This window comes from Micromesistius poutassou, assembly GCF_964030765.1.
Source record: "Micromesistius poutassou genome assembly, chromosome: 2".
Classification (NCBI taxonomy): domain Eukaryota; kingdom Metazoa; phylum Chordata; class Actinopteri; order Gadiformes; family Gadidae; genus Micromesistius; species Micromesistius poutassou.
Window position 1 is genome coordinate 11,542,522 of NC_140272.1, and position 27,580 is coordinate 11,570,101.

Sequence of the window (27,580 nt, forward strand, 5' to 3'; positions counted from 1 at the left end):
GCTCATCCCAAAAAATGTCCTCCGGCCAATTCCAACATTTTCTGGAACATGTTGATTCTGTTTTCCTCCTTTGTAATGTAATACAAAATGGCAGTCATTTCCTATTGGAGCGTATAATAATCAGAGGGTCCGTGGGTGTTGGAGGAGGACGTACACGCATGTTTCATTGCATTAGGATTCAGTATAACGGTGCAACAATGTACTCCCTGCCGTCCATGCTGTTTCCCAAAGTGTGTGTGTGTGTGTGTGTGTGTGTGTGTGTGTGTGTGTGTGTGTGTGGTGAGTACTTCTAGCAAATAGCCTCTTGTCTGTTCTCTTTATTGCTCGCGCTCCCTCATTCTGTCTCTCTCTTTAGTTCCCTCTCACAGCCTCCCCAGCGCTCTGACCTTGCGTGGGCGCATGCTGATGAGCGCAGAGTGTGTGTGTGTGTGTGTGTGTGTGTGTGTGTGTGTGTGTGTGTGTGTGTGTGTGTGTGTGTGTGTGTGTGTGTGTGTGTGTGTGTGTGTGTGTGTGTGTGTGTGTTATGCGATGGTTGTGTAAATGCGGCGGGCCGCTAATTGACTATCGGGCACGCCGCCTCTCCTTCAGCGGCTGAACCCTGCCCTCCAGCCGGTCCCGTGGGTCCTGCCAAGGGAATAGTCCGACCCCGCTCCACCCCCTGCTCAGTCCCTCTGAAACGCTCCGAGGAGTCACTCTGGCACCGTGCCCAATTGAGGATGGGCACTCTGTTGCCCCCCCCTCCTCCCCATCTCTTGTCTGTCCCGCCGCCTAGCTTACTGTGAGGCTGGCCTCATGATTCGTTCCACAGCACTTCCTCTTGACAGAACATCACGCTCTTCTTTTTGAAGCTCTTTTGATGTGGCAGGTTTTTCCAGAACAGGTAGCCCTCCTTCTGATAGCAGATCAAATGTTCCAATATCGTGAACATGAGCTTCATTATTTGGCAGATCCTGTTTGATTTACGAAAAAAAATGGAAACAAAATAAACCTGCCCCCCGGGTTTTCAAACTAACATGGCCAATTTTAAACATTGGCTCTTGCCAAAATTCAACACTTCACTCTCCAAACACTAGAGAGTCGGCTAAAACATAGGCCTTCCACCAAAACAATAGCATGTAGCAGTTGGTGCATCCTTATTAGCGTTTTTAAGCAAGCTAGTATTAGCATTCATTGGTCATTACTTCTGACACGCACAAGTATTTTTTTCAAAACTAGATGACAAAATTCACAATAAATTGGTTGGTTTCACAAGCAAAGTTTGTGGTCTTATTGGCTAGCTTATTTTCAAGCTCTTTGTTTTTCTTTCTCAGTCCTCTTCTCTCTCTATTTACCCTCATCTTATGGTGTGTTGACAGTTGAAGTAATCCAACTGTGTAGAATTAGGATCCCGGGGCCAGCTATAGCCCCTTGTCAACAGGCCTTCTGGTGCAAGCAGTCGTGTGGTTCGTAGAATATAAACCAGGCGCGTTTTTTGAAATAACCCGGGATAACTCCACAGCTTAGGAGATACACAGCTAAGTATGTACGCCACTGTCAGTGGATATTCTGTGATTACATTAAGCAACATGCATTTAAAACAGTGTTTACACTTAAAAAAAAAAATGGTGCCTTGTATATCGCCTCGCCTCCTGAATTTTCACACACACACACACACACACACACACACACGCACACGCACACACACGCACACACTTTAACTCTTATCTACACAGATGACTGCTGACTCACATCCAACACAAACACAGCGTATGACTTCCTGTGGTCACGTTGTCCCAGGTCAGTTCATTGTTGGGCTGAGGTAAACATTACTGAGCGCAGAGGGGAGGAAATGACAAACAATAAAGTGACAAACTGACACTCTCCAACACTTTGTTTAGACTGGATACGTAAATGTGTGTGTGTGTGTGTGTGTGTGCGTGCACCATGCAGCCACCAAAACTATTAGAGAATAAAGCAAACCAGTATGGTAGAGAATGACCCGCTGTGTGAAGATGGCTGCCTGCCAGTTCCTCCCCTCCTACTTCACAAAGCATCTGCATGCTGGCAGCAACCATATTCACTTTTTGTTGTTCAGAAATTACAAGAATGTAGGAGGCATCGACAAGAAACCAACAGTTAATTGAAAGGTTTCTTTTTTTGCCAGCAGTATTTTCAACTTCAGGTGTGTTTTTTAATTTGTCTTTTTAAAGTCTGATAGAATAATTGGTCATGCTTCTTAGCGCAGAGAGGGTCTGTATCTTCAGGGATTCTCTGGCACACGATAAGAGGTCTGCTCCACAACAAAGAGGCAAAAACAAGGATTTGACACCCTGGCGCTCCACGCATGCACCTTTTGAAAACAACAAGGAGGGATTACCTATCCAGCTAAATAGCTTAGGCTCAGGCACAGCCTCTCAGCCTCCATACTCATCTCGCTTTGTCTCTAACATTAGCATTTCCCAAATATTACCCATGCTCCGGTTAAAACCCCCAGTGTGTAGGATGTCTGAGACCGCGACTAGACAGTAATTTTTAGCTCTTGTTTGAGGTATTTTTTATACTTGTATATACTTGTATTTTTGATTCAGGTATTTTTGTTGTGTAGATCATTTTTGTTTGTTTACATTGCGCGGCCAGACTGCAGGTTTGATAAAAACCGTTGATTTCCCCGGGTGGCTACACAGGGGTGATTCACCGGGAGAGATAGAAGAGGGGGTAGGGGAGGGAGAACGATTGATTCACAGCATAGGTGTTGTGGATGGTTTTATAAGTCGCTCGACATTAAAAGCAAACGTATTTCCTGTTGTGATGCCGCGGCAATCCCCACCTCTGCTCCGCCAAAGCAATCCACTGGCAATATGGCTTATTAAATTATATTGACTGTGTTGGAAAAACCGAAGGTGGGGGACTGCCCCGTGGGTGCAGAGGGGGTGCCTAAAGTGAATGCACGTGCGGAGGGAGAGGAATGAGAAAAGGGACGAGAGAAGGAAGAAAGATCCACAGAGATGAGAAGTGGAAAAGTACGGGGGGAAAAAAAGCCAGCGTGTTAAGGGAGGAGGAAAGAAACGCTTGGTGCCGATGCGGTGGGAAGAGGTGAGCTAGCTTGCTCCTAGCTTCACTCCTAGAATTGCACCCAGGCAGTTTCGAGTCTGAGTCAGCAGGAGGTGAACCGGGACCCTTGTCTATGGTGTTGTCCCCCAGGCATGCCGGTAAAATACGTGTACACACACACACACACACACACACACACACACACACACACACACACACACACACACACACACACACACACACACACACACACACACACACACACAAAAACACACAGAGGGAAGAGAGACCTAGGCAGAGTGTCAAAGCTGTCGCCCTCTCTCTCTCTTCCTCCCTCTCTCCCAAGCCGCGTAGCCCTAGCCTGTGCTACAGCAGTCACGCAGCCGACCACTGCTAATTAGTAGCTGCCGCTGCTGCCTGGCCTTCCTCAGCACCACTGTGGTAAGCCCCGGCCCCGCTCCTCTGTGGTCTGTGACTGAGCCTGCTGAAACTTCTCTCTGTGTGTGTGTGTGTGTGTGTGTGTGTGTGTGTGTGTGTGTGTGTGTGTGTGTGTGTGTGTGTGTGTGTGTGTGTGTGTGTGTGTGTGTGTGTGTGTGTGTGTGTGTGTGTGTGTGTTCGGTGGTGCCAGCTTTCTTTGTTTGCGTGGGGCGGATCTGCAGATGTTGCAGGTGGAACAGGAAGTGTCTGATCTTCGCTTTGTGTTTGCACAGCGGCGGTGGCGGCGGCTCTCTGCTCTCTAAACCTCCTCCGCTGTCCTCCTTTGTGGAGCTTTTGTAGCTCCTTCATCCCCTCGTCTCTTTGAGAAGAAAATAATAACACACACACCTTACCATTTTATAATACCATTCAAAACCACTGGCGCCTACCATTTAAAATCAGCCTTTATAATAATAAAAAAAAGGTGACTGGGTGACCTCTTTCCCATCAATAATGAGCAATTATAATACATATAATACGCAATTATTATTATATGTGTCGCAATTATAGCAAGACATGATAACGGCTGAGACATTCAATGGGAGCCCAGGCTGCAATTGGCTCATGTTTGCTTCCTTCTTCGTGTTCTGGGAGCGCCATTAGGTAAATGTGTTTGAGGTTTTCTGCCATAGAACACCAGAATCTGATTATTTTTAGTGTGTGTGCGTGTGCAGACAGACGGACGGACATTTTCTAACTTTCCAGCCATCTGAGGCAAGCCTGGTGACACACGATGGTGGTGGTTGCGAGTGGTTTGTACCCCCTCAGTGGGTCGCCCCGAAAACGCTTTTCCCTGAAGACCTCACCACCACCCATGCCCCCTCTTCCCGCTGAAACCACCACCAGTACAACCACATAGCTGGAATAGCGCAGCCACCGCGAGCCACCTCCGCTAGAAGCCCGCTAATCAAATCCACATTACAACAGGCCTGGGAGAGAGAGAAAGAAAGAGAGGCAGAGACAGAGAGAGAGAGAGAGAGGGGGGGAGAGCGGGAGAGCGGGAGCAAAGTCCTAGCTCAGCACAGGAAACACGCACACACAGCTGGAGAACAGACGGTGAATAAAACTTAACTATACCCACATGGCTGCTTTCACAAACAACACACACACACACACACACACACACACACACACACACACACACACACACACACACACACACACACACACACACACACACACACACACAGCATACATCCAGAAGCCATAGGCGGTAGTGGCAGCCCAATAACCCGCGATGACGTCCTAGTTGCCCCCTGGCCTTGGGGGGGGGGGGGGGCAGGATCTGGGCCACTTAGCCTCACGCTTGCTGGACATAGCACCCCAAGCGCTACCTGTCCGTGCCCGGCATGGCGATACTTCGCCTGACGAGTGACTCACAAATATGTTGTGAGCGGGCCCCCCCCCCCGCCCCCTGTGGGCGGGAGGGAGAAGTCGTACGTTAACCCAGATGGTAAATATAAGCGTCATATATTTGGCCAGGTTCTACGCTCGCCTTTTAAAGAGCTTTGTGAGTCGAAAGATCTTTACAACGCTGTGATCGTTGTTTAAACAAATGATTGTAAGGATGATAATGGGAATGGCATGGTATGCAAACACAGTCAAGTTAATCATCCGGTGTAGAAAGTTGTGGTAGAATGTATCAACGCCCGGTGTGTACCTCGGTGCGGACCGGCGGGGAGGCAGCACGTATGAATTATTTAAATCCACTACCCCTGCCTTCACCTCCCCAGCGTCCTCCATCTCCTCTCCACTCCCTAGCAATTGGGTGCTAGTTGAAGGCCAATATGAGGCTGGTCCCCACCAGCCCTTAACCAGCGTCTGTATCGCTCACTGCTATTCCTGGCCATTTTTATCCCAACAAAACACTGGAATCCGGGGAGGCGGCAACTGCACTGCATCCAGACAAAAGCCAGAAGCACCTTTTTGTTTTTATAGTCACAGCACATCTATCAGGCCTCTCCCCTCTTCTCAACAATTAATGACCATCTCCTTCCATCAAACCCCCCCAAAAAAAACGAAAGTTAATTTGCATATGTGTTTGTGCTGTTTATTTACTTTTTCAGAGGGGAAGGGAGAAGCAATAATACTTTTCGGCTCGGAGGTCTCCAATGCAGTTCGACTAAGAGTTTAATTAGCATTTTAGATGCTAATGTAGCCTTTTGGATGAGCAGAAAGGGCTGTAGTGCGCCTTGGTTCTGTCTCATTGCTGTTATTCATTAGGCCCAGATAATTGCGGCGGCTGGTGCTTCGCACATTTACCGCCAGCAGTAATGGAACGGCACCATCCTGTCCACGGAAAGGTCAGGCCGCGCAGGGAATCAAGGGATGCCTCAAGACGCCAACCGCCAGGGAAAATGTGTTTCTTTCTTGGGGAACGAAGCGTCTATTTTCCGAGTGACTAGACGGATTGGGAGTGGGGTCTCAACCCAGTGGTAGTTTGAATTCACTCGACACCTTTTAGAATCAGACCCTTTTAAATGGGAGCTCTTAAAATGGGGGTGGGGGGGAAACCTCTGAATCTTTCTGAGGACCGTCCCCCACCATCCAAGTCAGTGTGGAGCCGCAAAAGTGTATCTGGTAACAATGTTTTTTTTGTCACTGGCACTGGAGGAAGTCTTAACCTTCTGCCCTCTTGATCAAATCACATGAGCTTTAACAAGCCGGGCCAGTGCATACAAGGCCTCCCCCGGCTCATCAAGGGAAGGGTCAGCACTCAGCTGACCCGTGGAAGGGATTGGGAGTGTATTGCGGCACCGTGATGCAGACCAGCTTAGCAGGCCAATCCCATTATCAAGCAGCGCTTGTGAAATAATAGGTCACGGCTTTCTTGTAACCATGACTTATTAGGTATTGGTTTTAATGCTTCCGCTTCACACAACTGATTTTCTCTCGGCAAACTTGTTTGGCCGGAGGAATAAAAGGCCACTCAAAGTTATGTGACACAGAAATGAAGCATAAGTCTCACAAACGTCAATCTAAGAGATGCACACACACTTTTTAGAGAAATGTCAGATTTAACCACAGCTTTAAGCAAAGATTTAAACTTTGGGAGACTTTCACTCGCCTCTGCGGACACATTTCCGTCTGTTTTTGTAATACTAGCAGTGTCCAATTAAAATGCGCCACCCCCGGGAACTCGCAACGCGAAGGATATTCCTGCTCCGTCATTTCGCAGGCTTGTTAGCAGCAGCTTGTATTAAGTCCCACACAGGTGCAAAGTTTTAGCCCGTCTGAATCCATCTACATGGACGGTTAATGGCTGTCAAACATCCCCCGGCCATATTTCCAGTCTGCTAGGAAAGTGACGCTGAGTGGTAAAAGCAGATGAGGAATTGCGCTGGGATTACGAGCGGCATTGAACCCCGGAGGGCTCTGGACTCGTGGCAGGTCATTTGCCTGGCTAGCGTTTCTGTGATATATTTACAGACCTGGCCATGTTTGCCTGCTGAGAATGTGAAGGCCAGGCCTGATTGTTTAGCAGCCGCCTGGAATAGCCAGGAGGTACAACGGCAGCATTTGGTTGTTCTATAGCTTTCCGTGAAAAGGTATAAAGTAGCGCCGTCTCCTCCCGACCTTTTTTGCTCTTAATACCTCTCTGCCGTTCAAGTGTTTGGTTTTCCTCTGTATTGGGCGGATGATGTTGGATCTCACAAATAATGTTGTCGGCACGCTTGTCTGGCCGTTGTGTCTGTGCTGGTACAGTACACAGATTTTCCTTCGTGGCTGCGGCTGACACAAAGTTGGCAAACCCCAAGTTGTGGAATTTGATATGTGGGTCTGCTTTTGAGTGGAATCAAGCAAGCAGCGGCCCCTGTAAAGGCCTGAGTTATGTCTGCCTCCGACCATGCGTTGTCCACTAGAGCGCTCCGTGATATTATGTTAAGTCAGAGCCCTTGATTTATCCAGTCGCAGACCCTCTTCTCTTCATCTCAGTCAAATCCTCCTGCTCTCTCTCTCTCTCTACCACAGCTTCCCAGCATGCCTCCTGTCCTTATCACTCCTCCTCCGTGAACCCGTATCGTCCTTTACGACCAGGCGCTTTGTGTGTGTGTGTGTGTGTGTGTGTGTGTGTGTGTGTGTGTGTGTGTGTGTGTGTGTGTGTGTGTGTGTGTGTGTGTGTGTGTGTGTGTGTGTGTGTGTGTGTGTGTGTGTGTGTCCTCTGCTGCCTCTCCCTCCCTCAATCCTTCAGTTTGTCTGCGGTTTGTGCTTGTGTCAACTAAACGTCGACTCCTGATCCTTTGGGTGACTGATCCTACTTTTACTCTGTTGTGTTCTTTCTTTTCCTTTTTCTTTTTTAGTCTCTGTTCCCTCGCTTGTTGCAGGCGTTTGTCTGCCACGGGAACACCCAGTGTAAACCTAGAGTGACACAAAGAGAGATACATACTCTCAGCTGTTTACTCCAGCTCTCAGGGTTATGAATCGCACAGCCCCGACACGCCGGTGGGCCGCCTGCCAGTAATGTGACCTAATGAACGCCAGCTCTCTGGAACGTTGCTTTGTCTTGCGCTCCAACCGCCCTCCTCCACCCCCTCCCCCCCCGCTGTAGACACACACAATAGGCTGCTGTTACTCATCCTACTGGCCCGACTGGTCGGCCTGGTCTGCCTGGCTCTGCCCCTCCCCATCGGGTCCAAGGGCCCGCCTCCCGTCTAGGAATGGAAGGAACGTTTGATTGCTAATGGACTAATGGTCCCTCGATGAGTCATTACGAGAACCAAAATATATCACGAGAGTCGATTCACGCCTGAGAGTCAATTCACAAGGTTCACGTGTAATGTTTTCTGTTACGTTACAAAAACGGCACAGAAGGTATTCTCTCTAGAGAACAAGTGCACCTGGATGGCTATGGGCATGTGACAGACACCCGACAGCGCAGCAGCACTCAACTCGTAGCTCAACGTGTACTGACGCCGCCACCGCTAATCTCCCTCTGCCCCACGTCTCGTTCTGCCTCGTTGGTAACCTGAAAAGGTATCTTCAACTGCTGCTTTCACCTTACCTTAACCCTCACTCTCTCTCCATTACTCCGCCTCCCTATTACATCCCCCCTCTCATCACTTCTATCTGCCGCCTGTCTCTCTGTGTGTCTCTCTCTCTCTCTCTCTCTCTCTCTCTCTCTCTCTCTCTCTCTCTCTCTCTCGCTGTCTCTCTCTGTCTCTCTCTCTCTCTCTCTCTCTCTCGCTGTCTCTCTCTGTCTCTCTCTCTCTCTCTCTCTCTCTCTCTCTCTCTCTCTCTCTCTCTCTCCATCCTTTTGTCTTCCTCATCCACATGTCGCTCGCTCACTTATGTTCCCTCTTTATGTCTCTCGACCCCGCTATAGAGGAGCGGCGAGGCGTGCGGGCCACACTTCACTGCAAATATCTGCTGACGAACTTGGGGGAGTTCTCAAGGCCTCTCTCTCTCTCTCTCTCTCTCTCTCTCTCTCTCTCTCTCTCTCTCTCTCTCTCTCTCTCTCTCACAAACACACGTGCACGCACACATACTCCATTTGGAGTATGTGTCACCAGCTTAAAACCTGGCCCCAGAGCGAGAAGTTTTGAGATAAAGCAAGCTTGGCTTTTGTTTCAGCTCCAGCTCACGCTGCCACTGAAGATAATTAACTTTGGCCTCGGTTGACTCAGCTGTAAGGGTGCTATTTAGGCAGAGACGTGATTTCTAATGGGATGTAGTGTGGGTGTGGGTGTGTGTGTGGGTGTGTCTTCCAGTATTTTATGGTGAGACTGGCCGAGGCGTTTGTGTTTCTGGGCGGGATAAAGATGAAGGGGTGTAGCTGGCTCTTCAAATTGGAATTTATCATCCAATGGATTTATTTTTCTTGACGGCTGGACAGAGGAAGAGTAATCCCATTCTGCCACTTTTCTTGACCTTGAAGTACGCAATAAAATGTCACCTTCAGCTCGAGATGTCAAAACGCCTGTCAACAAATAAACTATAGTCGGCCATATGTAATCAGACCTGCTAGGTGTGCTGATTAGTGTCTAAAATCAATCAAACGGAGGTGTGTGTGTGTGTGTGTGTGCGCGTGTGTGTGTGTGTGTGTGTGTGTGTGTGTGTGAGATGATGTTGTGGGGGAAGGAGCTAGCTTGTTGTTTCTCTGTCCTGTGAATCGTCAGGGCCGGGCTGCAGGCATACATTGGCTGCAATGGCCGGTGACACAAGCCATATGGCGTTGTAACAGTATTTAGAGATCAGGCTAAAACCAGGCAAAGTATCTGCTGATTCGCTCACGTATGCTGTCCATCCGGACAGCACACGTCCGGATGCAACATTATCTCTAATGGACAAAGATGGATGGCTTGGCCAACAGAGTCCAGAGAACCAGACCACTGGCTTGTCCATCTGTGTGTGTGTGTGTGTGTGTGTGTGTGTGTGTGTCTCTGTAATCTTTCACAGAACAGGTAGAGCACTGGTCGTTTGTGTCTAATCAGGGCATGGGGCCAGGCCTATGTAGTTTATGAAGGGAGGCAAAGGCGGCCATCTCTGTGATCAATGTGCTCCAATCCGTTGCCCGACAAAGGGTGACGAACAGGAAAGCCCTGATGTGCGGTCCGGCGGTTAGCGCTGAAGACATTAGTTGGGTGGAGGTTTTAAGTGCTTGAATCTCTTTGTAGTTGTAGTGCAAAAGGCTTTGGATAGGGAGGCCACAGGGAGCCCCCTTGAGATTGTCTGCAGAATTCATATCTGTCCGTTCTCACACTTCCCACTGAAAGAGGAATAATAAGCTGTGCCCAGACTCTCCATTTTGAACCCCCCGCTTTTTTTTTTCCTTCTCCATTTGACCTCTCCTTGTGGTTACTGTCTCTCACCAACTTGTAATCTCTGTGCCCTGTCTTTGTGCTGTTCCTCCTACTGATCCTGAGGCGATACCAGGCCCATTGAGCCCAACGCCACCCCCCTCCGTCATTAGCTTGCTCTTTAGCCGCCGCGCAAACATCACAGACGCCTTTTGTGTTCAAACGGTGGTGATTTGATAAACACCCACACCCCACCGCCCACACCATCACCACCATTGCCAGGTTGGCATTCTGTGCCTACGCCCACCTAGACATGTCACATGTACGATGAAAGGCTTATGTTGGCATCAAGGCAGAAAAAAATTAAAACCTAACAAGGGCCCTGGTGACTCCCGACAATGCAATGCATTTTTTTTTTGCTTGAATCGTTGCATCCTATCCCGCCCCTCTGTGTCCCTGGCCCCCACCTCAATAGTGCTCATCATCATCTCCAGCTTCATCCTGGTCCCCTTGAGAAGGGGGATTTATTATGCCAGACGGACGCCTTTTCTCTTTTTCACAAGAGCCAACGCTGTCCACCCATTGCTTTCTTCCCCTTCCTCTTCATCTTCATCTTCTTCTTCTTGTTCATCGCTCCGATTGTTTCGGCAGTCTGTTGGCATGGCTGCCCCATCTGTTCTTTGTGTGGAGGGGAGAGGAGGGTAAGATATGAATGGGTATAGAGGAGCAAGGGAAGGAAGCCAGGGGCCAGGGAAGGAAGAGAGTAGTCAGGGAAGGGAGAGAGAGGCCAGGGAAGGAAGCGAGGAGCCTGGGAAGGAAGAGAGGAGGCAGGGAAGGGAGAGAGGGTAGTTGAAGGCTCTCCTGTGTTGTAGTCGTGCAGCATTCCTCCGCGGTGAACTCAATGGGCGGAATATAATCAGACTTTATGATGGAATGTGCTGGCTTTGTTATGATAGAAGGAATACAGATGGGCGTAGTGAATAAAGCCTTAAAACAAAACCACCACCTTTATGATTGGCTACAGTTTTATATATCGTAACGTCCCCTCCACACATTGTCCGTTGTGAACGGTTTCTCGGCACTCCTTTATTGCTTTTAGTACCAGTGAAATCATATAAAATTTTCGATATTGCCAGGATCTTTTCTCAACTAAATGTTTACGTTACGGCATGTACATGGCTACCTGTGCAAACTGCTGGAAACCCCTCCAAATGTCTCTGAAAACCACTCTGTGTTGCAGAGCCCCAGGGCGATCAAAGCTCCGGTGTTTGTGGTGACGTGCAGCACCTCTCCGGCGTTGGTTATTTGGGCTCTGCAGGCGTTGGCATGCAGTGACATGCTTGCCTTGTGATGGCTGCCTTCAATGCATAGTTACGTACCCACACACAGCTCTGCGCAAGGGGAAAGCGTGATATGTGGTTTGATAATTGAGGTTTCTCCATAAAGAATCGGACAATTTCACTGACTCACGCCAACACTTACGCAGTCTCACAGCCGCCTGCCAGAGGTCTTGTTTCAGTTTTAGTCACAAGGGAGCAGGTTTATGTTTGTATTTAATTTCTGATATAATAATCACTGCGTTGTGTTATATGATGTGGTCGTGTGGAATCCAGGGGGAAAGGATAGTGATGCCTCTGAATCACACATGCGCACACACGCTGTCAATAGAAGCATGCTCATGCTAGCAATGACAACTCTACATGTCAACATTGTGTTGACAACTGCATGTGGATGTCAGTGGTTGGATAGACGGCTAGCTGTGTGTGTGTGTGGTGTTCTGTGACCTACATATTAACTATCTAACACACACACACACACACACACACACACACACACACACACACACACACACACACACACACACACACACACACAGGATTTGTCAAGAAAAGACTGTCCCGGCCGGTGTCGCGCTGTCAGGAGATTAAGACTAAACCACTAATCTGACGGCACCTGGCTCCGTGTCCGTTTTGTGTACGTTTGTGAGTATGTTTGTGTGTGTGTGAGTTTGATTGTGTGCATATTTCCATCACTTCTTTAAAAACCCTGTCAGGTTTTATGGGGTGTATGGCACAACAGAGCATCCCAGAAACAGGAAGCAGCAGAAGACCCTTTCTTTGTTTACCTGGAGAAGCGGAGGCCCCTTGGGCATGATGTCTGAAACGCATAGACCACCGTGTTGGTCTGTCACGTCCCACGGATCTCCTTCAAAACCATTCGGATTTAACGCTGAGATCAAAAGAGGACAGGTGTGTGTGTGTGTGTGTGTGTGTGTGTGTGTGTGTGTGTGTGTGTGTGTGTGTGCGTGTGCGTGAGTGCGAGCGCGCATGTGTGAGCGAGCCAAAGGCGTGTTCATGCAGAGGCCGATGGGGAGTGATGGGTGGAAGTGGTGTGTCTGCTGCTGTCCGGGTGGGTCGCTAACGACAGCAGCAGGAGCTCTGGCGGGGAGCCCCCTGGGATGGTCGATCCTGGTCCTCAAGGCCAATGTATTTACTCTTTTCTGTGTCAGATCATTAGGAGTTTACGCCGGCATCAGCACATTGTTTACTATCTGGCCCCTCAGTGCTCTGTTTAAGACTTAATTTGAAGCACACGCTTTAAAATATCGGATAGACTCGGTGCGGAGATATTTTGGCAACAATCGATTCATTTTTCACAGACTCTGCGAAACACGAGGTCTGTTCTCCTCACTCCTCACAACAAAACAAACGTTGTTCGCCGCAGTCTTGAATACCAACACCAACAATGCCGGTGCCCCGGCCGCCGGCACTGACCCCGCCGCAACCCTCTCTGTCTGAATAGTTTATTTTTGTGAGTCTGCTGTTGGTCTCCTGCTCTCGTACAAACCTTACAAAGACAAACGCTGACTTGTGGAAAGAGGGGGAAGGAAAGCAACACAACACTGCCTTTGTAGCAGAGGGAGAGGGCGAGAGAGCAGGCGGTTGAGAGAGAGAGAGAGAGAGAGAGAAAAAAAAAGCCGGCACCTGTCACTTGTAGCATAGCTACACTCCCCCAGCCAGTGGTCTGATGGGGTGATGGATTCCATGTATCAAGGCTTGCCGAAAGGCATTGAAGTCCTGGCCAGTTCACGTTCCGCCCACATTCCCAGTGTGAGCTGACTTTACGAGGGATCTGTCTCTGGGGCCTGATCTCGTGACTCCTGAGGGAGGAGTGTATGTGTGTGTGTGTGTGTGTGTTTGGCAACAAGGCTGTGGGTGTCCGTTCTACTCACACACACTCCAGGTCTGACCCCACCCTCCTCCGTCTTGGCCCAGATTGTAAGAATGCCGTCAGTGGGCCCCAGACAACTGTGTCCTAAACTCGCACACAAAAACCCTTGTGTGTGCGTAGTTGCATACTTGCGTGTCAGTGATAAGCGTTGTATCGCCCCCCCCCCCGGTATGCATATTGTCGTCTTTCCTTGTGAAAATGAAAAACAGATTTGTGCTCGGGGTTTGTGTAAGTGTGCATGTGGCTTCACATGACGGCATGGGAAGAGAAATTTGTCTGATGTACCCACAGGTTACCAGCTGTCATGGACACACACACACACACACACACACACACACACACACACACACACACACACACACACACACACACAAGACGATTGTCTTGTAATCTGTGTGGCACACTGGGAGCAGTTGTCTCTGTGCTCACCGTCATCTTATCCTTGGCTATGCTGTTTATTATTTTTTTAACGTGTCCCAGCAACAGGCTCCGGAAAAAAAACGGAAGACCTGGAAATAAGTTAATCATCGTATGTCATACTCGTAGAGATTTAGGCAGGGGACGTGTCGTTATTTCCGATGATTGTTTCATGATTATGCATTTAATCTCCTCATGGCTCATGAAACCCACTCAAAAAGCCATTTTGGAATGAAATCTTAAACCCATTATCCCATGAAACAGACGAGCGGCCTGGAAACCCCGGCTTGTAAACAAAAATACTTCCTTCGAGCCAACCCTACTTTAGGAGGGGGAGAGAAAAATGCAAGTTCCTGTAGAACGCGCTTGTAAGCCAGCTTATTGATACATTACCTCACTTATTACAAAGTTTTTCGCTATGTCCTTTCACACACACACACTCTAACCCTAACCACACTCACTCACTCACTCTTTTATTTTAGTCTGACTCTCAAAGTTTTTTTTGGCAGGCTACCTGGAGCGTGTACTTCACCTCGGTGGCGACGGCCCATTTTTGGTCCAATCTTCCGCTAAACTGATTTACATTGTTATTAAACTGGTGGGACTGGAGAAGGGAAGGGGGTTGGCGGCGGCGGGGGTGGGGGACGCTCGTAAGGGACCTTTTTATAGGCCCCGAGAATGTGCCCGTCAGCCTGTTCCGCGAGTCAACGCAGGAAGGAAATGATACAGTACATCAACAATAGGATACAGCAGAGCACGTTAATGGTGCAGGAGCTGCACTACCATTATTGCCAGCTGTCTGACAGTTTCACTCGGCTCTGCGGACGGGACGAACAGAAGCATAAGCTGTGTTTATTTCATTTTTTTTTTTTTCATTCAAATAAGCCGTCCAAAGTCGCTATGGATCAAAGCGTCTGCTAAATGAATCAATGTTATGTAAATGTAATTTGCTACAAGGCTACCACTTGTTAATACAGGAATGATTCTCCTTTCGAGGCAATGCAATCAATCCCTTTACACAATGTCGTCCTCTGTGTTGACAGGAGCTATAGAGACGGAGCTGTAGAACGCGGCTAGCCGGCTGGTCGTGTACCGCTGAGGCGTCAGGCCGGTGGCGGGTACTACTAAGGAATTAGGGGCGGGAATCGGCAGGGAATTAGCGAAACGTTATTCCGTTCACGATTAGCGATTTTTGAGTACCGAGATGATATACATTGCAATTATTCACTTTACACTTAAAAAAATGAATGTGTTTTCGGTGGGGTTCTAGTCCTACGGGTCCATCCGTGTCCGCTACTGCTTTTTGAATGGACTTGGCCAATCGTAGCTGAACGTAGTTGATGGTAATTCACTATTGGCGAACACATTATAGTGCCCTCCGTAGGACGTCAGCATTGCATTGACGTGTCGCGCTTGAATGTATTTCTAATCGTCAACCTGACAATACAATGAAAGTGGAAGCAAAGAATCCCTATACTCGCATGAATCAATATTTAGTTTCCCCCGCGTCCCTAAACCACTGACCGGGGCAGACAGTAGACAGACTCGGCAGCGCTCGGCCTGTTAACCACCAGTCTGTCTATGCCTACCTGTAAGTGTTTGTTTGTGTGTGTGTGTGTGTGTGTTTTGTGAGTGTATGGACTCGGCGGGGCGGGATGGTGTGTTTGTTTGTACCACCAGCCAGGATAGTGTTGTACCCTGTAATAAGTGTAGTCTAACTTGGTGTGTTTATGTCTGTCTGTGTGTGTCTTGTCTGTCTGTGTGTGTGTGTGTGTGTTGATTTGTGTAGTCTACCACATGGGATCACACCCTTCCGTCTGTCGGACCACGCAGCCTCCTGCTCGTCTCTTCGCCAGTGTGTTGTGGGGGGGGGTTGTTAGTGTGTTTGTGTGGGTGGGAAGGAGATGGGGGCGTAATCCATTCTGCCCATATGCAGATCGAGGTGGTGTTTGTGATGGTGGAGATTAGACGTCCCCCGGTGTATATGGGGTGGTGGGGGGTGCGATGGGGATTAGGGTTTTGGCGCATCGCTTCTACCCTTACCCCCTCTCCACACACACACACACACACACACACACACACACACACGCACACGCACACCTCTAACTTAACTTAACACTTAGCTCTCAGCCACGTCCATCGTGAGACCCCCCCCCCCACACGAGAACCCCCCCCGGGTGTAAAGCTCCCACAGCGGTGGAGTGGGTTGGAGTGGAGACGGGAGAGGGACGGGCGTTTGATTTGGGACGCGTGTCGGATGCTTTTGCTTTGATCTCCATAATATGTGGAATACTTCCACGTATTCATGTTTAGTGTTTTTTCTACTCCATGTGTGTGGGCGGATGGGCTGGTGGTACTTTGGGCTGGGCGCCTTTGGTGAGATGGGGGGGGGGGGGGGGCGGTGGGGTGCAGTTTCTTTGTGAACTGTGTCGTTGTTTTTTTTGTGCCGCGCAGGAGCCGGAGCATTGGTGTGCGCAATGTGGCCATTCTTCTTTCTTTTTTTTTTTCCTTCGCTTTCCCCTTCGCTCCTCTCTCTCGCTCATCTCCTCTCGCTCTCTCTTTTCCCTCTCATCTCCTCGCGCTCCTCGTCGTCCTCTCCTCCAGCAGAAAACACTATAATTGATATGCCAGCAGCAATAAATCAGCGGGCAGCCCCGACCGGCCCCAGCTCGCTATCTGAACGGACAGGTTTAGCTACTTTGGAAGAGTGGGGTAGTGTGAGGGGGGGGTTACAATTGGCCAGGCCATAACACACGCACGCACACACACCAACACACATGCACGCACGCATGCACGCACGCACACACGCACGCACACACGCACACCAACACGCACACGCACATACACATGCACACGCACACACGCTGCATGCAATTTTTCTCTCTCTCTCATTGTCCCCCTCCCCCCCCCCCTATCCTCTGCACCAGTGTGTGTGTGTGTGGGGGGGGGGGGCATAACCCTCTCCCCCTCCCCGTCCATCTTGTGAGCAAACGAAATTTAAAAAAAACACAGCTGAAGAGAGCGATTTCAGACCCCAGCCCTCACCACACACCCCCTCCTCCATGTCCCCCCCCCCCCCCCCCCTCTTGTCACCCTAAGTCGTCATCCCTGTGTTATGTCTGGAGCCCTCATAGCCCATCCTCACGTGTAGTGAACCCTACTCCCTGTTCCTCCCTCTCTGACGGAGTGACAACCTCTGCCTTTCATGACATATACCCCCCCCCCCCCCCCCCCCAACACCACTCACTGGAGGACTGGGAGGTGGAAAGAGGGAAAGGCGGGGTGGGGGGGGGAGGGGGAATGAGGCTTGAGGACTGGGAAGAGAGGATGAAAGCCAGACAGGAATATCGGGATGGTAGGAGAGGAAATTCTGAGTGAATGACAATATCCTCACCTGGCTGTCATTTCCACGCCACTCCTGTCTGCCCACCGAAAAGCTCTTCCCGCAGCATTAATTCCCCCCACCCCCCCCCCCCCCCCCCCCCGTTTCGGATATTTTCCGAGGCCGATGTATTTCTGACACTGAAATTGGATGCGGACGCTTATTGTCTAGGCGCCGGGGGTAAAGTGGTGCTACAGTGGATGTGCAGAATGTTGATGCGCACGAGTCTTTAGGGCTAGGTTGCATCGTGCTAGGGTGTAGCATGCTAGGTCGTAGCGTGGTGTTTATGAGACTGAGCTGATAACAAGCCCAGTGGAGACTTCCCCCCCAGATGCAATTTGTTGTGGGCTCCGTTCACACGCTGTTACACACTGTCAAGCTGCCACCGATCCAAAATGAAGAAGAATTACTGTTGGGCTGCTCTTTATTTTTTCATACTTCCCTTTACATATGGACAAACTGCCCCCCCATGCCGTCCGATTCCCTCCTTTTCTACTGGCAGCTCTTTGGGGAATGTTTGACAGCGAAAAAGAAATGCAACGGAAGGCGTAAAAAATAAAAGGCCCCACACCTCCTCACTTTCCCATTTTGATTAATATTCATATGTAGATATATATGTTATATATATATTGTGTACATACCTGATGTATATATCTAGTACACACACACACAAGCCTGATTTTGACGATCCCTTGATATTCAAGGTGAAATCTAATCTCATGGTTCCTGGGAGAGTTGGTTTGCTTTTTATTTTTTGCATATTCAGCATTTAGAGGAGAACTAATGTCCCCGCATTGCAGGAACATGATTGGCCTGTCAAGAAGTGCCCGGCCACACATTCCAGCTCCTCTCCGCGCCTTCTCCCGCTCTTGACAAGCTTGGTGCCCTTTTTTCATTACCTCTGTTCTGCCACTCAATCACCCAAATTATTTCCTTTACATCTGAGCATCGGAATGGGTTCCCTGTGTTGCGGTATTTTGTGTGGCTTGGGTGTGTTTGTGTGTGGCTGTGCTTTGTTCTTTCTGAAAACGGCGGGTTGTTTCTGCTGTTAAGATACCGATGTACACCGTCATCAAGCGTAGTTTTGTGCTGAGGTGCTGAGCGAACGAAAGAACGACAATGGATCAAATTTGACGGAAACAAAGGGCTAAAAAGTGTACTCGATAGTCATTTATCCTGAGCCCTTTGTCCTCTCTCAAGAGGTTTACCATATCGTGATGCATTGCAGGTGCTTCTAAACACTCTGTGGAAGTGTAGCTCTCTGCCGGCGCGCGTGCTGCCCGGGCTCATTAGGATAAGAGGATGCTGGCCGGTGTGTACACACCCTGGTAACAGAGTCAGGGAAAGGCTCCAAGGCAGTACCCCAATAAATTGCAGGCTGTCAATATTACATGGCCTTTTGGCGTCTTCCCAAGCCCTGGCCTTTCCCAAAGCCTCTCCGGTCAGGCAGGGAGTTATTAAAGAGTTCAGTGCTGGAGGTCTATAACTCATCTCGCCACAGTGTTTGCATTATATGCACAGAGCTTTTCATAATCAGCCAGTACCTCATGGGCTGTCTCGACTCATTAAATGCCGACACACACATTTGCCCTTCAGACTTAACGCGGTATAATTTATTTATCACACTGGTTCAATGTCAACTCTATATTTGGATATGAATCTTTTAGGTCTGTCAATCAATACGAGTACGCGAGTACGTTCCCTCTGTAACTCAACGTGTCGTTCTTTTCTTTTTTTTTTCTGCCTTGCAGGACTCCCAAGACCTCCCCCCCCTGGTTGCTCTGCTGATATTGATATAGATGACTCGACGTTCAGAAGAGGACAGCCAACCTAAAGGAGCTCCGTCTCCCCTTCTAGCTCCTCTCCCCGTCTCGGCCCGCCCCGCCGCATTCCTGGCTGAATACAGACGGAACGCCTGACCCAGGGATTGGTGCCTTGTTCTCCTCCTTTTCCTCCTCCTCTTCCCTCCCCGTCTCCTGCAGCCTCGCCCCTATCCCGGACATGTGTCCCTCAGCTGGATCAGCGGCCCGCCCAGGCCCGGGGCCCCTGCTGTTCGTCGCGGGGCTGCTGCTGTTCCTCACGGTGCCCTCCCTCTGCGGAGGCCAACCCCCGCCCTTCCGACGCTTCTCGCCCCAGGAGTCGGGACTCACCCACCTGGCCATCCACAACCGCACCGGGGAGGTGTACGTGGGCGCCGTCAACTGGATCTTCAAGCTCTCCAGCAACCTGACCAAGCTGCGCAACCACATGACGGGCTCGGTGGTGGACAACGAGAAGTGCTACCCGCCGCCCAGTGTCCAGTCGTGCCCGCACGAGCTGTCCCAGACGCCCAACGTCAACAAGCTGCTGCTCATCGACTACGCCCAGAACCGCCTCATCGCCTGCGGCAGCACCTCGCAGGGCATCTGCCAGTTCCTGCGTCTGGACGACCTGTTCAAGCTGGGCGAGCCGCACCACCGCAAGGAGCACTACCTGTCCAGCGTGGCCGAGTCGGGCACCATGTCCGGCGTGATCATCAGCTCACCACACAACCCCACCAGCAAGCTGTTCATCGGCACGCCCATCGACGGCAAGTCCGAGTACTTCCCCACGCTGTCCAGCCGCAAGCTGATGGAGAACGAGGAGAATGCCGACATGTTCAGCTTCGTCTACCAGGACGAGTTTGTGTCGTCGCAGCTCAAGATCCCGTCGGACACGCTGTCCAAGTTCCCGGCCTTCGACATCTACTACGTGTATAGCTTCAGCAGCGAGCAGTTCGTCTACTACCTGACCATGCAGCTGGACACCCAGCTCACGTCGCCAGACGCCAGCGGCGAGCAGTTCTTCACCTCCAAGATCGTGCGGCTGTGCGTGGACGACCCCAAGTTCTACTCCTACGTGGAGTTCCCCATCGGCTGCACCAAGGACGGCGTGGAGTACCGGCTGGTGCAGGACGCCTACCTGGCCCGGCCCGGCCGGCAGCTGGCCAACAGCCTGGGCGTCTCGGAGGACGAGGACATCCTGTTCACCGTCTTCTCCCAGGGCCAGAAGAACCGGGCCAAGCCGCCCAAGGAGTCGGCGCTGTGCCTGTTCACGCTGCGGCGCATCAAGGAGAAGATCAAGGAGCGCATCCAGTCCTGCTACAAGGGGGAAGGGAGGCTGTCCCTGCCCTGGCTGCTCAACAAGGAGCTGGCCTGCATCAACTCGGTAAGTCCACTGCGTCTCTGAGGACTGTATTAGACGAGAATCCCTATCCCTAATAGGCCACCTCCATTCCTCCCTGGCTCAAAGTTGCTTATTAGCCCTTATATCAGGCAATTAATTTATATGAAATGAAAAGCTCACACTTTTTAATTTTTTTTTGTAACGTGTCATCTTGAATATCAATTCCACTTTGATACATATTTCATTAGGTTTTAAAACGAGAGCACCCATCCATTTTGCTGTCAAGCAATGTGCCAAATGTGCAGTCCAAATGTGTTTTTCAGCAGTGCTAGGGAAAGCTTGTTGTCCCAGGAGTTGCTTGTCATTGAAATGGTGCTCCAGGCATCCTTCCTCACTCTCCGCTCTCTTTATACATTACTGGCGGCATGCTGGTTTGACCCCTGACCTTTCCCACAATACCATTCATTCCCAGTGGCCGTTTGTACCGGCTACTGGTTATTAGTGAGAGGAAGTGTGAGAAATTGGGTGGATTTCCTTCCTGTTGCCCATTCTCTCCCTCCCTCCCTCATATTTCTTTCCCCCTTTCACTAATTTCCCGCTCTCCCTTTCCCCTCTCTTCCATTCTCTCTTCCATTCTCTTCCTTTCTCTCTTTCATTCTCTCTGTCTCTCATTGTCTCTTCCATTATCTCTCTCTCTCTCTCTCTCTTCCCTTCCTCCCTCCCTCCCTCTATTTATCCTTCTCTCTAGAAGCTTGGGTGTGCTTTGATTTAGTCAGACTGGGGACATCATTAGACCAGTCTGCTGGATTTGTGGAATGTCACACCACGCACGCGCACACACACACACACACACACACACACACACACACACACACACACACACACACACACACACACACACACACACACACACACACACACACACAGAGTGTCAATTCATTGAGTGTGCTACACTGCACTGGTATGTGCAGAAGGAGATCCTAGGGGACAGGGGGGCTTGGCCTGACTGATGGACTGGGCATGGCCCTGCATGTGTTACAGAGCACAACTCACACACACAGGGGGTACACCGATGGAAGACTCTGATCATTTTGTAGAACTCATGGATTCCCAATGGGGGAATGTAACCACCTCATAACTATTACTACTATTACTACACCTAATACAATAAAACCATTTGTGAGTATTGTAAATCTTGGTTGTTAGTTTCGGTGTTTTAACTACTATAACGGCGACCATCATAATGTATTTACAAGATCATAATACAATGCATAAAAATAATCATATTACCTGGAATTTGAACAACTTTTTGAATCGGCGAAGCAACATTTCTAAATGCTCTGAATCCCCCTTGATTCGATCCATCACCGTTTTTTTGTGTTTCCCTCCATTTTCTCCTGCATCTCTCTACCCCATTACTCACCCAGCCTCATCTTCTCAAGTCCACTCATCCCTTTCTCCACTTCATCTCCACCTCGACGGGACTTCATTAAAACAGCCATTTAAAGCTCTTTTAAATGTCAGATGCAGGCAATTTAACTGGCAGGTGTCTTCCCGCTCACTCATGACACACACACACACACACACACACACACACACACACACACACACACACACACACACACACACACACACACACACACACACACACACACACACACACAGCCTTTCACCTTGCACTTCAACTTGCTCTTTATGGGTCTTCATTAGTCTGAGTGCGCAGGTGTGAAGGGCAAAAAAGAGAGGGCAAGAGAGAGGGATATAGATGAGCCAGTGTTCTCTCTCTCTCTCTCTCCCTCCCCCCCCCTCCACTTCGTGTCAGTAATGTATTGTCAATGTCAGTCTATAACTGCATTCCTTTTTTGAAACCCTTTCATTCTCCCTTTTGTGCCTTTTCCTTTTCATCTCTCTTATTGTTGTACTTTAAGAAAGGGAAGCTTTGCTAAAGCTTTAGTTGAAACATGTTCCAACACACACACACACACACACACACACACACACACACACACACACACACACACACACACACACACACACACACACACACACACACACACACACACACACACACACAGACACACAGAGAGAGAGAGAGAGACGAAACTGCTAGGCGCGACATAAGGAACTTTTCAGAAGTGAGGTGATTTAGTGGCCGACCATGTGACCCCGGGGTGCTGGCCCTGGGTTAATGATGTCAGCCATGTTGACCTGGAGACGCTGGCCTGGAGTCAGCGGCCAGCGCCGTGACCCCGACTCCCGGTTCAGTCCTGACGGAGACCTCCGATCTGACCTCAGATCAGCTTCTGGTAACCGCCGCTCGCCGGCTGGGAACAGACATTTCAGGGCGTTCACAAAGACCCAGCTAACGACCACAGTTCCACTGAGACGCCGACGTTGTGTTTTCTTTTTTGTGTGCACTGCAGACGTAGTGATGTTAAATCCACACTGCACGGTGTAATTATGTACTAAAATCTAAGATTAGACGTAAGAAGAAAGGGCCTCATTTGGTTCACGGCGCTTCAATGGTGACGGTAAATGTTGTGAAGTATCGACGCGCCGAGGACCTTGTATATGTAAACGCGCTCGTCGGGTAAACAACACAAGCCGTTAACAGGGCAGATGGAGAAGAGAGGCAGGGGGAGAAGAGAGGCAGGGGGAGGGGGGACGGACGATGAAGACGATGCCGCTGTGTTTGAAGGGGCACTGTGTGGAAGACTTTAGTGACCTGTGTGAGGGTGTGAGTATAACTTTAGGCTGACCCTGGTTCAAAGAGGTGGAGCTGGAGATGGCAGGGTGAGGGTTAAGGGTTGGGTGAGGGGGGGGGTGGACTCGGCCTGGACAGCTGCTAGACAAGCAAGCGACTACATGATGGATGGCCGACCAGAGCGTGGCCTCTCGGCGTGCGTTTGATTCCTTGAGTTATTCCGTCCTTAGGGAGCTCCACTAGGGGTGTTTTATAGGCACAGCGGGATGCTGGCAGTCCTGTTCTAAATGAAATTGTTCTTTAGATACATAACGGACTGGTAATAATGTGGTACGGTGAGCAGAATCTCATGGCTCATCGACAATGGCTTTGTTTGGCTGGCTGTTTGTTTTTAATAATGTGTGTGTGTGTGTGTGTGTGTGTGTGTGTGTGTGTGTGTGTGTGTGTGTGTGTGTGTGTGTGTGTGTGTGTGTGTGTGTGTGTGTGTGTGTGTGTGTGTGTGTGTGTGTACGGGCCGTGCAATAGTGCATGTATCAGTGTCCCTGAGCGTAATTACCACACCCCTGACCTTCTCCACCATTTGAGCACTGATCAATACAAGGTATTTCCAGGGCGAGAGAGGTGTGGGGAGAGAGATAAAAGAGAGATGGAGAGAGAGATGCGGAGAGAATGAGGGACAGCAGTTTAATGAGAGGGGAGGGGCCAGTGGCTGTGGGATGAGGTGTGTGTGTGGTGTTCAGGAAGTGGGTTTAGAAAAAGTGGGGATAAAGAACAGCAGGAGGAATATCCTCCAGTCTGTGCGAGCGAGAGAGAGAGACCCGGTGTCCTTCACCAGATGGTACATGGGTTCATTTCTTGAGGTGCAGGGGGGGGAGGGGTACCTTTTTAGATATTCCTAACTGGTCCTGTTGTTGCATCAGATAATAACAGACATAATCAATCATTCAGAAAGCAGAGGAAAAAACATGATTGATTGCGTACAAAGGCAAATGTAGACAAAAGCGCCTCTGTTTTTTTTTTTTTAAATATCGACATATCTTTTTTATGGGACTGCGTGTTTGTTCTGAGCCCTCATTGGCCAGCTGTCGTTACTATACACAGTGTCAGAGCCGAACCCATGTAGGATATCATCAAGTCACATGGCAGTAAACATACCTGCTTGCGTGTTTGAATTACATTATGTTAATGTGTTCCTGTGTATGGAACACACACAATTTTGGGTGCCATGCATGCATGCATTTGTGTGTGTTTGCCGTGCTATTTTAATGCACGTGTGCAGCCGCGCGTGCGTTGCCTCCGGCTGGCGTTGCGTGGCCCGTGCTTCAGGAGCCGTGGCGGTTATCAAGCCAACAGCCTCCTGTAGAGTGTAGCCTGAGGATCCCGTGCACTCCTCTGCGCTACGCTCTCTTCCCCCCTTCCGTGAATGAGGTCTCGTGTAGCCCGTGATGAGCAGCGCTGATACGCAAGATTCTATTAGCTCCTCTCTAGGGTTTGCTGTTTCGCCCTGCACTCCCATTGGGTCCTGGTAGTGTTCTTTTTTTCTTTCCCTGTTCTTTATTATTAAGATAGTGTGTACCCACAAGTGTGCTCCGGCTGAAACCGTTCAGTTTTTTTCCATGCTTTTTTTTAATATTGGTTTTTAGCGCAATTTGAGTCGAGGCAAAATTGAGCAAACTCCTCCTGACCTTATTTAACCCCTCATTAGGATTGCAGAATTTCCTTTTTGCCTGGATGTGCACTCTGTAAAACACACTCATTTCTGTGGACCTAATCAAAAGGGATGTGCTGGCAAATGCGTTAAAGTAATTAGACCTGATTAATTGAGTCAGAGTTGACGAGCTGGAGTTAATTGACAGACTAAATGAGTCGAGGCAAGAGGATTGCATGTTTTTTTTTCCTCAAACATTGTGGCCGTCTACGTGCCATGTTTGTTCTGCTAGCACAGCGAGATTGGATTTGAGCTTGTGGGCTGGACCCTTACAACCAAAGACTGGAGGTTATTTCAACTGACTGAATCCCTGCACATTCTCTCCTGTGTCCACATGAGCCCACTGAGGTGTGTGTGTGTGTGTGTGTGTGTGTGTGTGTGTGTGTGTGTGTGTGTGTGTGTGTGTGTGTGTGTGTGTGTGTGTGTGTGTGTGTGTGTGTGTGTGTGTGTGTGTGTGTGTGTGTGTGTGTGTGTGTGTCGCCAAGCTTCAAAATGGGAACAAAATGTTGATTGGTCAATCAATTTAAAGACGACTGCAAGCAACATTATCTCCCGTAGGCCAGGAAATAGACTATTTGAATGAACTCATTGGCTATTGATTAATTATAAAATAAATATCAACAACAAGTTAATTGCCTAGTCTAATCATGACAGGCCGGGTGTGTTGTCTGAATTTATGTGTGCGTTTGCGTGCATGTAAATGTCAATCAATATGGCCTAGTTTTGTTGCTGTTACCTCCCTCCCTCCCTCCCTATCCTTCCCCATCACTGAGAAGTGTTTCCCTTAACAAATCCGTTCCTCTGATGATACTAATTGTCAGTGTAATTCTCTATTGATGTGTGTGTGTGTGTGTGTGTGTGTGTGTGTGTGTGTGTGTGTGTGTGTGTGTGTGTGTGTGTGTGTGTGTGTGTGTGTGTGTGTGTGTGTGTGTGTGTGTGTGTGTGTGTGTGTGTGTTTATGGAGCCTAAAGTATAGGCACAATAAGAGGTAGAGTCAGAGTCGGAAGAGCACAGCTTGTATGCACGTGTCAGTAGTGTGTGTTTGATGGACTGTGCGTTTCATAGCGTGTCTCAGTCAGTGTAACCTTAGACCATAATCTAAGGAAAAGCCAAATTCATTTAGTCATTGCTGGTGTGATCCAGTAAGTCTCCTACATTGTGTGTGTATGCGTGTGTCACTGTGGTTTCAATGTGTGTTGACAGGGTATGGAAGTGGCAGTGTGCCCTAGTGCCAGGTCCCATTGAGTGTCCCTTGTTGCCAAGGCAGTACGCCCAGGGTGTTCACTAGACTCCTGGAAAGTCGCTGCGATCATTAACCCCGTCATAGTCATATCTTAACCAATGACAATCTGTCCTTTATGCCTCATTTGAAAACATGCATCACACAATGGGACTGTAGTGAGATAACAGTAGGGTCAAAATCCATGCATTGTATGTGACTGAACGTTTGTCCCTTGAGCAAAGCATTGCAAAGCAAGTGCAAGTTAAAACATTCGTTCCACATCCCTGTGCTACAAATCAAACATTAAAAACAAGGGTCAAATACAACAAGATCCACCAGATGTTTCCTCGACAACGCACAAAACAAAATGCTCAAAGCGGTGTGGGAGAATGAGAGTATAAGCTGATTGAGTTGATAAAAAAAACTCAATAATGTTATTGATGAAAGTTACTTAATATCTAATCATTGTTGGTAACTGTGGTATAAGTAGAATAAACTATGATGTATTGCCCCCGTTATTGGAAAAGAATGTACTTGCTGGTGTTAAGCAACCTCGACTTTGCATCTGCTGCAGTGGTTTATTGTTCCCCGTTTATATACACACGTGCAATGATTTGTTCCTACCCTTGCATTCCTATGTGAATGTATGTGTGTTTTGGACTCCCTCCACCAGTCATGACCCCTACTGTGTGACTCATTGCTGTTGAGTTGTGTTGTCATAGCTGATCTCAGCATTTGATACATGGCAGGCTGAAGGCTAAAAAAGGTTGGCTTGCTACGCTATGATAGAGGAGTAGTAGCTGGCAGTATGTGAGTGTGTGTCTGTGTACCTACAAATGTGTATGTGTGTGTGTGTACAACACACACACCAACACCACTGTGTGTCTCCTAAGGTGAAGCCTGCAATGTCTCCAAGAGCCATGAACCCACGCAGAGATTTTTGGTTAATTTATGAGCTGGTCTCTCCCAGAATCCTTCACTTCACCTAGATCCTTGCTCTCGTTCACCATCTTACCTTGTTATTCTCTCCATCTTTCACTTTCTACTCTTATACTCATTCACTCACTCACTCACTGACTGACTCACTCACTCAGTCAGCTACCTACCTCTCTCTCTATCTCGCCCTGTGTTTCTTTAGGGTTATGACACAGTAGAACTTTGTCACCGCTGCTGTACATTCTGTACGCAGGCACACGGCTGTGAATAGCTCTGCTGTGTTTAGATGCCATTCTTTTAGCCAGGGGTGTGGAATGTAGCGCTGTGTTTAAGAGCGGCCTCCCTCCTCCCTCGTGCGAGTGTGTACATGCATCTGCCTTCCCTCACACTATATGGCGATTGTGTATTCCTGTGCACTGCAGCATGTGTCACTCACTGATGTTGGCACACACATGACTTGGAAACAAGCAAGTTGTCAGTGGAAGGCCGGGCAATAGTTTTCTTCAAGACGCAAACACAAAGGCTATTGTGGCCAGACACTCTGACTTAAATCGTAGGCTTTAACACAATGGTCACATTTGGCTAAAATACC

At 49.1% G+C, this 27,580-nt stretch overlaps 1 protein-coding gene across 1 annotated transcript in view; it reads left to right on the plus strand.

Annotated features, from left to right (window-relative positions):
* plxna1b (plexin A1b) overlaps positions 1–27,580 on the plus strand; it is a 142,393-nt gene that overhangs the window by 13,274 nt on the left and 101,539 nt on the right. Inside the window, 1 exon segment of the mRNA XM_084463656.1 lies at positions 19,026–20,460. Within this exon segment, the coding sequence (XP_084319782.1) occupies positions 19,276–20,460 (1,185 nt within the window). The 5' untranslated portion in view covers positions 19,026–19,275.